General features: G+C 39.0%; 1 protein-coding gene across 3 annotated transcripts in view; it reads right to left on the bottom strand.

Moving 5' to 3' along the window:
* Positions 1-7,423: 7,423 nt before the first annotated feature.
* map3k3 (mitogen-activated protein kinase kinase kinase 3) overlaps positions 7,424-13,267 on the bottom strand; it is a 22,674-nt gene continuing 16,830 nt past the window's right edge. For all 3 annotated transcript variants that reach the window (XM_008416309.1, XM_008416308.1, XM_008416310.2), the window contains exons 11-17: positions 11,888-11,983; positions 11,635-11,796; positions 10,078-10,226; positions 9,356-9,487; positions 8,549-8,678; positions 8,298-8,475; positions 7,424-8,006 (exon numbers count right to left, since the gene is read on the bottom strand). In XM_008416309.1, coding sequence (XP_008414531.1) covers positions 7,778-8,006; positions 8,298-8,475; positions 8,549-8,678; positions 9,356-9,487; positions 10,078-10,226; positions 11,635-11,796; positions 11,888-11,983 — 1,076 coding nt within the window. In that variant the 3' untranslated portion in view covers positions 7,424-7,777. The remainder of the gene's footprint in view (positions 8,007-8,297; positions 8,476-8,548; positions 8,679-9,355; positions 9,488-10,077; positions 10,227-11,634; positions 11,797-11,887; positions 11,984-13,267) is intronic.

The following is a 13,267-nucleotide window of genomic DNA, read 5'->3' as shown; positions in this document are numbered from 1 at the left end:
AAGTTGATGATTTTCTGTCGGGTAAAGTTAAAAACCTCTGAGTTCTGTAAACGAAGCAAAGCGTAGTGCAAGGGATCGATTTTTATCAGGCAATTAGAGGTAAATAAACCTAGCAGGTTTTATGGTTGGTGCGTTGAACGACACACTGAGCAAAGTCCAGACCTAAATCCAAACTTAAAATCTGTTGCAAACCTTAGATATCGCTGTTCAGATTCTATTGACTCCAATCCAGCTTGAGTTGATGTGCACAAAAACAAAGACTAAGATTTTTACTGGAGTTTCCAAACTATCCAACCGTCTTGGTGGAACATATTTTTGCTTCAGGCAGAGAGAGAAAGCAGCAGGTTTTTCAGTGTCGGGTCTTTGTGTGTGAAGTTCAGGTTATTGGACGTCCTGATGGATGGCGAAGTGCAGCGTTAGGAGGAAAAGGTTCGCGGAGTGCAAACTCAATCTGAGCTTCAGATTGACGAACTGAGGCTGCGTTACGATCCGCTGCTCTCCCACTGCCTTGACAACCAGACGGCTCAGCTCTTCTGCAAATCTTCTCCTTCTGGCTTTTTCTTCCAGACGACAATTTAGAGATGAGATCAAATCACTTAATGTTCCTCAACACAGAAACAGAAATTTAAACACAAGAAATGTTGGCGAAAACAGAGAGAGCTGCAATTTATCAGATGGTTATTAGAACTAGCATGTTATTCACTCAAGTTGGTCTTTTCTTTCACTCCTTCAATAAATGCCATTAGGAAAGTGGATAAAATTTAATTACATTGGGTCCAAATATGCAAAAGATTCCAAAGATTATGTTGGAGATAAAATTAAATGATAACTGTGGATAATTTCTCTCTCTTTCAATAAATGCCATTTCATTGTTTTGGGTCCAAATACGCAAAATAAATTTCCAAAGATCATCCAACTTCAAATTAAATAACCATTGGTAATTTCATTCCCTTTAAATAAATGTCATTAGGAAAAGTTGCAAAATTTTTATGACATTTTGTTTAAATATGCAAAATAAGATTCCAAAGATCATCTAGATTAAAATTAATATTGGTAATTTTTCTCTCTCTCAATAAATGCCATTAGGAAAAGTAGCTAAATTCTTTTTGCATTGGGACTAAATACACAAAAAAAGTTTCCAAATTTCATATAAATTAAATTAAAATGGTAACTCTTGATGCGTCTGAGGAATTTCCTGCTCAATTACAATAATAATAAAAAAAACAATAAATCCTGAATGGTTATATTTGCAGTAACGGCCGTTTCGCTACAAGCAGCAGGGCAACAACAAGGATTTCTTTGGGTCATAAAGCCACTGCCATTGTTTCTGGGAGCCAGTGAATAAAGCCTCCTTTCATTTTACTATCTGGCCCGCAGCGTTGATGCTGTAGAAGAAAAACAGCATCAGTGTCTTGAATCCCAATTGGTTTCTGTTAACAGAGGTTAAACAAGATGGCACAGTAAGTCTGGCAGAGATTTGTTGACTTAAAAGGCTCCATCTCCAAGGATTAACGGCGCGGTTGCATCATCTCGCTGACACTAATTGTTTCGGCTCGGTGGATTTTTCAGACAATCGCCGCTGTTGCCTTAGATTTGGTCACTGAGGTAATTTCTCCTGATAATTAAGCATCCAAACAGAGTGTTCGTACAGTCTGGAGCTTCCCCTGCCTCCTGGAAGACGGAGGGACAAACAGCTGACTGATGTTTTCGTTTTAGGGAGATCGCCTCAGGATGAACTGCAAAAAGAGAGAACGAGGCGGAATAGCAGCGCTGATCTCCAGCCTGGACGACATCACCGCCTTTCAACTTGGACTGTTTTGGCATTTTAAAATAAAATACCCGCATGGACTCCCTGAAAGCTAAACTTCAGCTGCATTGTTGTCTGAACGTACGTGACCTCGTACCAAACCGAATCCTGGCCAACAGAACCGACTCAGATCCAACGAATTAAAAAATCTACTTTAGCTAGTTCTACAAAAACGGACGACTTATTTAGAGGAAATCATCTCTTTAGTTGGACAATAAAATAGAAAAAGCCTTTATCGTTCCCTATAACAGAGAATGAATCAATGCTGAACTGGTAGAATGGACACATTTATAATCGAAGTTCTTCATCGTTTGTTTTTATTTATATTTGTTTATAATTTAGTTTCAATATTACTGAAATTGTTTGCATGGTAATTTTATTATCATTTATTTCTTTTCGTAACATTGAAACGGTTGTTTTGAATTTTGGGTTTAATTTATAATGTTAAAAATATTACATTTGACACCTTAATATGTAAAAAATTATGAAAAAAAAGTACATTTAATAAATTTTACTTTTAATATTTTAATATGTACATTTTACATGTACACTAAATGTACAGACTATTTACAATGCAGTATACCAGTGCAGAAAAACAGAAGTGCAATAAAATTTTAAAATGAGTTTAAACAAAAAGCAGAGCAACAAAATCAGTGATCTTATTTTTTTGGTTAGAGTCTAAAAAGCTGCTGGGAGGAAGGATCTGCGACGACGCTTCTTTGTGCATTTAGGATGCAGCAGTAGCAAAACATATTAAAATTGGTTTAATGGGTTTTCTCTAAAGTTTGGGGTCATAGTTCAAGTATTATTTGAGCTTTAAAGATGCTAATCAGCTGCTCCGAGTAAAAAAAAACAAAACGATAGCTTGTTGCCATGGTTACGCATCATAACTCTCAAAAAGTAGAAAAGTAAAAAAAAAATCTCTCCAGTTGCATTCACACCATCCGAAACATTAAAAGCCTCAACCAAAGGAAATATTAACAAATTAAGCTTTAAAGACGCTAATCAGATGCTCCCAACTGTAAAAACAATACCCTGTTGCCACGGTTACGCACGACAAGTGTCAAAAAGCAGAAAAGTACAAAGCTGCATAAATCAGACATTAAATGAAAACAAAGAAAACATGAACGAGTCTTCGAAACAAACAAATCAGAACCGTATCAGAGCTGTGACATCGAAGGCCTGATGTAAAGAGCAGGCGGGTTTAACCGGATCGGACCGTATGACTCAGCACCAGCAGGTCCAAACAGAGACACAGAGAGAGAGAGAGAGAGAGAGAGAGAGAGAGCCCGGTTCAGCCCAAAGCTCCAGTCTGCCTGTCAGCAGGAATGTGCTGCTCAGACAGACCTGCATACCGGACCACAGCATCACACCAGAACCACAATACCAACAGGTTTATGTTTTAGTAAAATGAACAATGTCCTCCAACTACTGACAACATGTCGCTGACATGACCAGCAGAAATGTAGTATTTATTTGCTCAAAATAAAAAAATAGATGCAGAGCTTTCAGACTTCAAATACTGCAAAGAAAACAGGTTCATATTAATTTAGAAACAACAAAACTGATGTTTTAACTCTGGAGAAAATGGGAACAAAATGATTATCACACGACTCTGTGGGTTTGGATGAAACGCTTCAAGTTTCTGATGCATTAATTTGATTTTTACTGAGAAATAATCAATGATAATCGATAAATTTGAGCAGGTTCTGATTAGGATTATATGCCAGATTAAATAGTAAAAAAAAAAACTTAAACCCATGTGTTTCATTAAGTCACATTTTTGAACTGTTGGTGTAATTTTTGGTAAGTAATCAATGTGTTGCTGAAACTGATTAATTTTTCATCTATATTCTCATTTATTGAATACGACCATTTTGATAGCCACAGCAAAACAAAATAAATTTTTTAGTAATTAACTTTTTCACCAGCTGTGCCTCATTAAACCATTTCACACATGGGAACTTATACACGGAAATTTACATATTTTCTATTTTTAGCTCCATAAATGTGATATTGACTTTGAACTGAAACTTGCATCACTAAAGGGAACCCAGGTTGTAGCAGATGCTATAAACTTCACATAATTTTTACCCAAGTAAACTGAGTCTTGCTCTTTTCTTAGTTATTTCTTCTGGTTATTAATAATCTGTTAATCCCTGCAGTTGTTTAAAAATGAACTGACGGATTAGATTTCCCTTACAGTTGAGACAAAGCGTCTGTCTGTTTTCTCCACACGCAGGCAGACACGGCCATAAAAATCCCTTCTTCCTGTGACTGCCTCCTGTTTCTCCTCATTTAACGGGCGAAAGAGAGAGAGGAGATAAAAGGAGGGGAAGGGAAGAAAAGAAACGGTGCATCCATCAGTCCCTTCGTCTCCCGTTTTCTTTAATTCAGTCTAAATGTTGAGATTCATTAAAGAGAAAAACGTTTTTTTTTTAATATAGTTGACATCTACATATACATTCAGAAAACGAAACGTCGTAGCAGTAAAATAGGTTTGATACATTCGACTTTGCACTGCAAGTCTTGTCATGAAACATCACATATTTTACATTTGGATATGTAGAAACATTTCTAACAACTAGCTCGTTTTCCTTTGCCCGTCCCAGGGTTCCTCCTTAAATAAAACACTCGTTTTAAACATTATTTAGCTGCCTTTAAGGCGTAGCAGCCCCATTTATACGCATATGTTTGTTGTTATTTGCCCATAATTTAAAGCTGGACATGTCATCTGAACCCTGGGGAAAACAAAGTCGTCACGGGGGATGGAGAGCGAAATCTGGCATCCAGCGTCGGCTCTGCTCCAGGCCGTCTTTGGCTCATTAACACACATCTTCAATGACGCCTGATGAGTTTTCACTGCATCTGACTGACTGGTCCGAGTCAAGCTAACACTTTTCTATGTGCAAATCAATGTTGGCTGTTTACAGGAACCAGAGGATGTAGACATGTATAAAGCTGGTTAATAACAGACAACATGTTGAGAAATGTCTGACGTTCATTCAGGCTGTGAGACGGTGAGAGAGAGCAAGACGAAGGAATCCTGAACACGATTCAGCCAAGTTTGGCTAAATTACGTTTAGCTACATCAAAACAATTTTTGAATGAACTGCGCTTAGATACATTGCACTGTTTGGCTAAAAACTTAACATAATTTAGCTAATTATGCTAAACCTAGCTAAATCACATTAAGTTTGGCTGAAATTTGCTTAGCTAAATTGCTATGCTAAGTTTGGATCTTGCTAAGTTATGCTAAGTTTGGTTAAGTCTGGTTTAGCAAGCCGGAATGTAATTTAACCAAGTTTGTGTTTCATCCGTTCCTTTTTATCCCTCAGGAATCTTAGAGTTAAGATAAGGCAATAAATTCTCTAGTGACAAGAGAATGCTAAGAGTTAGCTTTGCTAACTGTGCTAACCCCAAACATAAGATGGTAAATGTGATTTAAATGGAAATATTATAGTGTCTGTTTTAAAAGAAATAACTGCTCTTAAACACAAAGTATGACATCATTTCTTCTTCTAACAAAATACAGAGGAGTCCTGGTATTCGAGACAGCAGCGAAAAGCTAACATCTAATTTTAATACTGCAAACGCCAAATATAACTTAGTGTGTGTCAATACGCACAGTGGAAACCGTTTAAGAACTAAGAGGAGTTAGCATCTACAGTTTTCAAGTACAGCCAATCAGCATCAAGGAAAACGAAAGCTGCTCCTGGATTGGCTGCTTCTCAAGCGCCAGCAAACAGCAAGTCAAGTGGCATCGCACCAAGATATTCCAGCTTTCTTTTAGAAAACCTGATTTTCCAATAATAATTTAGAGCAACATTCCACAGAAAAACCCACAAACAGGCAGATAAAACTTGATCCGATTTGGCTAAACTCAGGAAAATCAGAGTTTAGAAAATCACAGGTGCACAAAAAACCCGCAGATCAGATCTTAGTCCTGATGTTGAGCCACTAGATTTGGTAAAAATGCTTCCTGACGTTTAACACTGGCTGTGGTTTAATTTGTTGAACTGGAGTTTGAGCCAAACAGCCAGACTTCGTTCTCCCCCGTTTCTAAATTACAACATGTGATTCTGAAATGTCTGCAAAACCAGCTGCTTTCGTTCAACAAAACTAAAAGTATCAACAGATTTGATACAGTCGAAATATAAAAATAGATATTTATAGATATGTGTATTTCCTTACGATAATCAGACTTGGATGTCATGGGGCTATAAATAAAAAAAATTCACATTTGAAATAAAAACATAAAAAAAAAAAAATTGAAATCAGCCCCACAAAATCCAGTTATCAAAAAAATAAAAGTGCATCCGATTGAAAATGATCCTAAATTAAGGATAATCAGTCAACAACGTCTGGGCCAGACACACAATTTAGACAAAAATAAACTTTTTATTTAAGACTTTTTAGTTTCTAAAAAACTAGAAGTATATTTTTGTTTTTTATACTTTATTTTGGCACTTGGTCAAATGGTAAATACTGGAGAGATTATTAATAAAAATGGCTTTTTGTGAAATATGCTGTAAGACTGAACATATTTAATCTATTTTTAAAATATTAAAAGTCTGATGCAGTCGGATAAAGAGAATTTTAAAAGTTTTGAAATGGTTTTTTTAAACAGAGTCTTATTTTATAGTGAATACTAAGATGGCGGCGTGATGACATCACCCGTAACTATGGGAACAAAAAATCTGATGCATTGCAAAATATCAAATTTAAAGCTGGACCAAACTAAAAAAACACAAATGTGGTAAAGTTAAAAAAAAGTATTTGGAGTTAATAAGATCAAACTGATGGTTGGTGTGAACTGTGACAGTAAATAGAAAAAATAAATAAATAAATTTAATTCACGCCAAAAATTTCAGAAATTTTCTGAGTTAAAAAACTTGAAAATTTGCTATAAAAAACTCAAACTGAGATTAATCGCAGAAATTTTCTAGAAAAACCCCCTAAATTGTAAGATTTTTCTAGAAAATTTCTGAAATTGATCTAAACATTTCAGAATATTTTCTAGCAATTTTTTGATTTTTATTCATCACTCCTATATGTTTTTTTTTTTTTTTCTTTATCTGCCTTTGAACTTATGAGGGCTGAATAGTAAAACTAAATCAGGAAGAGATTAAACATTTTTAAAAGTGTGCAAACATTTTTTTTTCACTTTTATTAAATTTTCCAACAAATTTGTGTTAAAATCAGTTTTTTAGTTGAATTATCCAGGACATGCGTTACATTAAAGGTAGAAACATTTGTATAATAAAAACCACAGCATTAAACAGATGTAGTGAGCTCCACTGTGTATTTAAGTGCTTTTCTAAAATAAATACCTTTTTATTATTATTATTATTTGTAAGCCTCAATTTTAAGCCGTTGTTTTCTGGAATTACTTTTATTAGGTCAAAAAGTGAAGAATACTTTTAAAAATAAATATTTGATTGAAATTGATGTTGCTACTTTTAGAAAAGTGCAGCTTTAAGTGATGCTATCAACAATTTGAGGGTTTATAAAGGGTTTAGGTCTACAGAAATGTAATAATAATAATAATTCATAGAATTAATAACTGGTCCCACTAGCTTTGGTGCATGACACCTTATTCAGGACATCAACAAAAAGAGCTTTCTGGATTTAATACCTTGGTGTTTTGATCTGAAGAGGCTGAAAACAGGAAAGTAGCTTAAAGAATCGTCTGAATGTTTCTGTTTTTTGTAGAAAACCTCTTTGGCACAGTTAAAGTCCATGCATTTTTTAACTCGTATGTAAACATGAACCGTGACTTGATGTTTCCTCTGAAGAGAGTTTTGTGTCGAGTTAAGCAGCCTGGTGGGTAAATATTTGGCGCCCCCTTGTGGAAGCTCCTGGAACAGCAGCGCTGGAACCCGGAGCACAGATTTTCAGGAGTTCCTCCGTGTGAAGACTGGGTCTCCTTTTGAGGCACATGGTGGTGCGACGCTCAGTCGGTCTTACTCAGCACTGGATCTGGGAGAAGGGATGCCTCAGCAGCTCCTCGGCGCTCGGCCGGTGTTTGGCCTCCACGAAGATGCAGCGGATGAAGTCCCGGGCCTGGTCCGAGGCGCGCGGCGGGAGCAGCGGGTTGGTCGGCTGCGTGGCGATCTTAAATATCGCCGCCATGGCTTCAAACTCGGCCCACGGCGGCTTTTCTGTGAGCATCTCGACCACAGTGCAGCCGAGGCTCCTGCAGGGGAAACATTTTTACGGCTCAACAAGCTGCAACAAGGATCGCATGTTTCATCTAAATACCACAGAAACATAACGACGTTATGATGGAATGCTGATGGGCCTCTGGGGAGAACACCGAATCTGTAATGACCTGTTGACTGGAAATCAGCGGCTCTAACTGTTCATACTGAACAGCTGCGTAGCTGTGTTCGTTCCACCATTTCAGAAACTTAACTGGGTCTCTGTGTGTTTTTACAGTGCGATGATGTCACTCTGCTGCGGAGAGAAACCAAACTGAGCGTCTCACCAGACGTCGGCTTTCCTGCCGTATCCCTCGCCGCTGATCACCTCGGGACTCATCCAGTAGGGGGTGCCGGTCACAGAGCGGATGCCGGTTCCAGACATGCAGATCGTCTGCAGCCTCTTGCTGGCGCCGAAGTCTCCCAGCTTCACGTTTCCCGCTGAATCCCGCAGGATGTTGGCTCCTGGCAGCGACAGTTCATCAAATCAGACCCATTTCTGACTGATGTGAGACTGAAATCTGTGTTTTAAAACTACCTTTGATGTCTCTGTGCACGATCATGTTACTGTGCAGGTAGGACATGCCCTCCAGAATCTGTCTTGTGTATTTGCGGGTAACGTTTTCTGTCAGGGCCCCATAAGCTTTCAGCTGATCTTTGACTGAACCCTAAAGGAGAAGAAAACGTCGTTTAAAGACGACAACGTCCATTAATTCACTGGACATGGACACAAAATCACTGACCAGGTACAATAATTCCTAATAGCAGTGCAGAAGAAATGTCCGCATGTCTTTACCTCTTGGAGGTTTTTGGCATTTTGTCACATTTCAACCACATTTACTGGGATTATTACAAACTTTTGAAAACCGGTTTCCTCTTTAATATTAATAAGCAGCAATTAGCCACAACTAACCAAAAAGCTACATTCATTAAACACTAATCCGCTAAACAAGAATCTTAGCTTTGCGAGAGCTAAACTGCTAAACATAAAGAAATTAGCACAAGCTAATGTGAAATTTATAAAAGCATGAAAAAATGAGCAAAAGCTAACAGTAGGTTGATACAGATGTTAATTATAAAAGCTAACATTAAACCGCTAAGATGTTTAATACTGCAGAAGCTAATGCTAAACCTCTAAACACGTAAATAAGCATCAGACGTTGATGTTAAACTGCAAACCTAACATTGCTTTCATTCAAAGTACATGTTGTGAATTCTGCATCGTTGTTGTACTTTGGTTTGCAGATTTTTATTACGATGTGACTGGACAGTTTAATTTTCAGCTGCAAAATGAGTGGCTGATCTGACCCCAATGTAAAGAGGTGCGTTTGCCCCCAGGACTCACCCCGGGCATGTACTCCATGAAGATGGTGAGAGTTTTCTCGTTGTGGTCCCTCAGGCAGCCGTAGTACTGGACGATGCGCTCGTGATGCAGATTTTTCAGAAGCTGGATTTCACACTCCAACGCGCTAACCTCCTGCAGGAAACACACAGACAGACAGACAGACAGAAATCCCACATTACAGATTAGAAAGACACTTTCAATTTAAGAATAAAAGCTTATTGGACAGACCCAACGACCTGGACTGGAAGAAGGAAGCTAAAGTATTTTTGATCCCAACCAAACGCTTCGACAGCAGTTTTCCTGTGTTTACCTCTGAGAATGAGGCCGCAGCAGAGACAGAGGACAGAAAGGGAAGTCAGAGACACAGACTAATCCCAAACTCCCAGCACACAGCCCAGTTTGGAGTAACGACTGATTCGGATCTGCAGAGGGCCGAGCGGAGGGGGTGGGGGTGTGAAAGGGTCACTGGAGGTCAAGGCGGTCCTGACCCTCGGCTGCTGCGATACTCAGCACCTCGAGGATACAGGAAGTGACAGTGCATGTTTTCTCTTCGGCAAACAGGAAAAGACATTAAAATAAGGAAGAGGGGGGAGAAAACCTCCACCACGGATTCCGCTCGTTCACTTTCTGCTGGGCTATTCTTAATTAGGAGATAAAATAAAGTCACGGCCTTGAGCTTAAACTGACATTTCAGTCGCCTGACAGTCCAGCGGTTATCTCACCTTGCTGGTTTCAGGACTGTCGGGATCAAACTGGACTTGCTTGGCGGCCAGTTCTCTCCCAGTGTCCACATCGTAGCAGAGGTAGACCTGACCAAACGCACCCTGGCCCAAAAGCTTCCCGCGGCGCCACGTCACCGGGGCGCTGGGCGCTGAGAGGAAACAAACACACACATTCAATCTGCCGTCAACAGATTCTTCACTTACGACGCATTTCTCCCCCCTTCAAGGTGGCCTACTGCGCTTTGTTGAACAGGTTGGATGGGTGTCTGTGAGGGGTGTTCAAAGTGTGGCGCAGGGGCCATTTGTGGCACTTGGGCAGAGTTTTTGCAGCCCCCAAAAAAGCAGTTAAAAATGATACAAAACTTAGCCCATCCAGCATGAGGAAGTATTATTCGCCACACTTTTTCTACTTAATTTATTACATTTGACTAAATATATTAAGTGTTTTGAAAGAAAGTGACCACAAATGTGCAAAATTTGTAGTTTTGCATCTATGATCAATCAAGTTTATCTTTATAGCTCATTTCAGCAGCAAGGCATTTCAAATACTTTAAATACAAACTCATCATACAACTAACAACTGAGAAAACCAGTAACAAACGTTACATTTGATGAGTGTGAGGAATATTATCCCTTTCCTACAAAAAATAAAAAATAAATAAAATATATATGTATATATATATTTAAAATTGGGCAACTTTAAATGGTTTATTCGAGTTTTGTTATTTTCTTGGCCTGAAGTTTGGACACCGATGGTCTATGGCAGTGGTCCCCACAGGCTGCGATAAAAGGGCCAAGACAACCCAAATTGGGTATATTCAGGATTTAGCGGGAACATCAACATGCAGAAGCCTTATCTGACCGTTCGCCCCCCCACCCCCTCTCCGGGCCGCAGCTAAATATTCTAAGTCTTGACCGGTCCACGGTAATAAAAAGGTTGGGGACCACTGATCTATGGGATGATCAAAACGTGTTCATTAGACTTTTCTGCTCAAAACTGATTGTAGATAATGAGGTTTTAGTCGGTCAGCTCTGCCCATCTTGACCTCCTTTCAGAATGAGATTTGGTTCACAATACATTATTTTTTAAACGATTAATCGGATTAATTGTGATTAATTGATTATTCAAATAATCACCAACTAATCTAGCAATTGATTAATCAATAACTGGACTATACAAACTCAGAAAAGGGTCTTTGCTGAGAAAACAACATATTCAGGGCAGCAACTAAGCAGAAACCACTATATGTATAAAAACATACATGTATATGATGCATTTAAGATGAAAACACCATTTATGTTGTAACCAAATGTACAAAAGGAAAGTCGTATTATTATATGTTTATGTTCTTATTTAAAGTTTGTTTATCTTCATATTTTGGTGGATTTCTAATATTGTATTAAAAAAACAAACAGTTAAATAAAAATCTATAGAATTTTTTTTATCCGATTAATCGATTAATCGTCACAATCAAATGAGGTTGATTACATCATCATCATTCTGTCGGTGAAAGAAAGATTAAAATCCAAACCGGAGGACATTTCATCGGTACTTACACTTGTGGGACACAGAGCGATCGTGCGGTCGCAGTCGGCCTTGCGTGTCGATCTGCTGCCAGCTGCCCAGACTCTCCTCGCTGCCGTTCAGCGATCGCCTCGAGGGAACCAAAGTGAACAGGTTTCCCTGGGGACGACGGATGCGCGGAAACGTTCGACGACCTGGAGGAAGCGACAGAAGACAGTCGATAAAATGAAGAGAGAAACGTCGTATCCAGTCGCTGATAAAGGTGACTGGCGATATTTGTCATACCTTCACTGTGGTCTTTGCAATGCAGGGAGACGTGATACCTGCGAGGATAGGTGCCTCCCTTCCCTGCTACCCTGTCATACACGTGATTCTCCCGGTCTGAAAACAGACAAAAATTCACAGATCATCTAACCACTTTCAAAAATCCATCCATTTTCTGTACACCCTTAGTGGGGTCAGGAGGGTTGCTGGTGCYTMTCTCCAGCTAACGTTTCGGGCGAGTGGCGGGGTCACCTGGACAGGTCGCCAGTCTGTCGCAGGGCAACACAGAGACACACAACCATGCACACACACACTCACACCTAGGGAGAATTTGGAGAGAGATTTTAAGGTTATTAACCTGACAGTCATGTTTTTGGACTGTGGGAGGAAACCGGAGTACCCGGAGAAAACCCACCATGCACAGGGAGAACATGCAAACTCCATACAGAAAGACCGGGGCCGGGAATCGAACCCAGAACCTTCTTACTGCAAGGCAACAGCTCTACCTACTGCGCCACTGTGCAGTCACGCTTTCAAAAGTAAAAGGATAAAATCTCTGCTTATGTCAGCATTGGCCTCACTGCAAAAACACAAAATCTTTCCAAGTATTTTTGGCCCAGTTTCTAGCATAAATATCTTAGTTCACTTAAAATAAGACAAAACTAACTACAAAAATGGGAAAATGTTATAAGTGAAGTAACCTGCCAATGGAACTAGAACTGGGTTGCTAGGTAACGGGCTTGGCTTGGCTGGGGTTGCTAGGTAACGGGCTGGGCTTGGCTGGGGTTGCTAGGTAACGGGCTGGGCTTGGCTGGGGTTGCTAGGTAACAGCGCCAGTGGAACTAGCACTTTTTAATCGATATCAAGGAAGTACTGATTTAAAACAAGCACTTATTTCTTGCTGAACAGTTACATGCAAGTTATTTTATTTTTTATTTTTTTCAAGTGCACCAAGATATTTGCACCTGAACCAAGACAAAAATACTCGCTAAGATTTTGTGTTTCTGCAGTGCTCCTTCTGATCTCTGCTGCAGCAGGTTAAAATCTGAGCTGGGTTGCAACTACCTACAATTATCTGAGCAGCAACATGTTGGAGAAAAGTACTTTTAGGGGTATTTTTACTACACCTTTTGTCAAATTTTACCCGAGTAATTTTATTGTGAAGTAATGTTAAATTTAGTGTTTAATGATGGATTTGAATTGTTAATTTTCCAAGCCGAAATAATAAAACAACTTACAACTTCATTGAGTTACAAAACTTGAATTTAACACACAAATGTTATGAATTATAGAGATGCAAATATAACTATAGCTGGTGTCGAGAAAAGTCGAGCTCATCCCACTTCCCCATGCTGGAGATTTTAGTTTAATAGTAATAATAAATAAAATTACCTTAAAATT

Source organism: Poecilia reticulata, linkage group LG8 (genome assembly GCF_000633615.1).
Source record: "Poecilia reticulata strain Guanapo linkage group LG8, Guppy_female_1.0+MT, whole genome shotgun sequence".
NCBI classification, from domain to species: Eukaryota; Metazoa; Chordata; class Actinopteri; order Cyprinodontiformes; family Poeciliidae; genus Poecilia; species Poecilia reticulata.
This window is presented reverse-complemented; position numbering and strand designations above follow the sequence as displayed.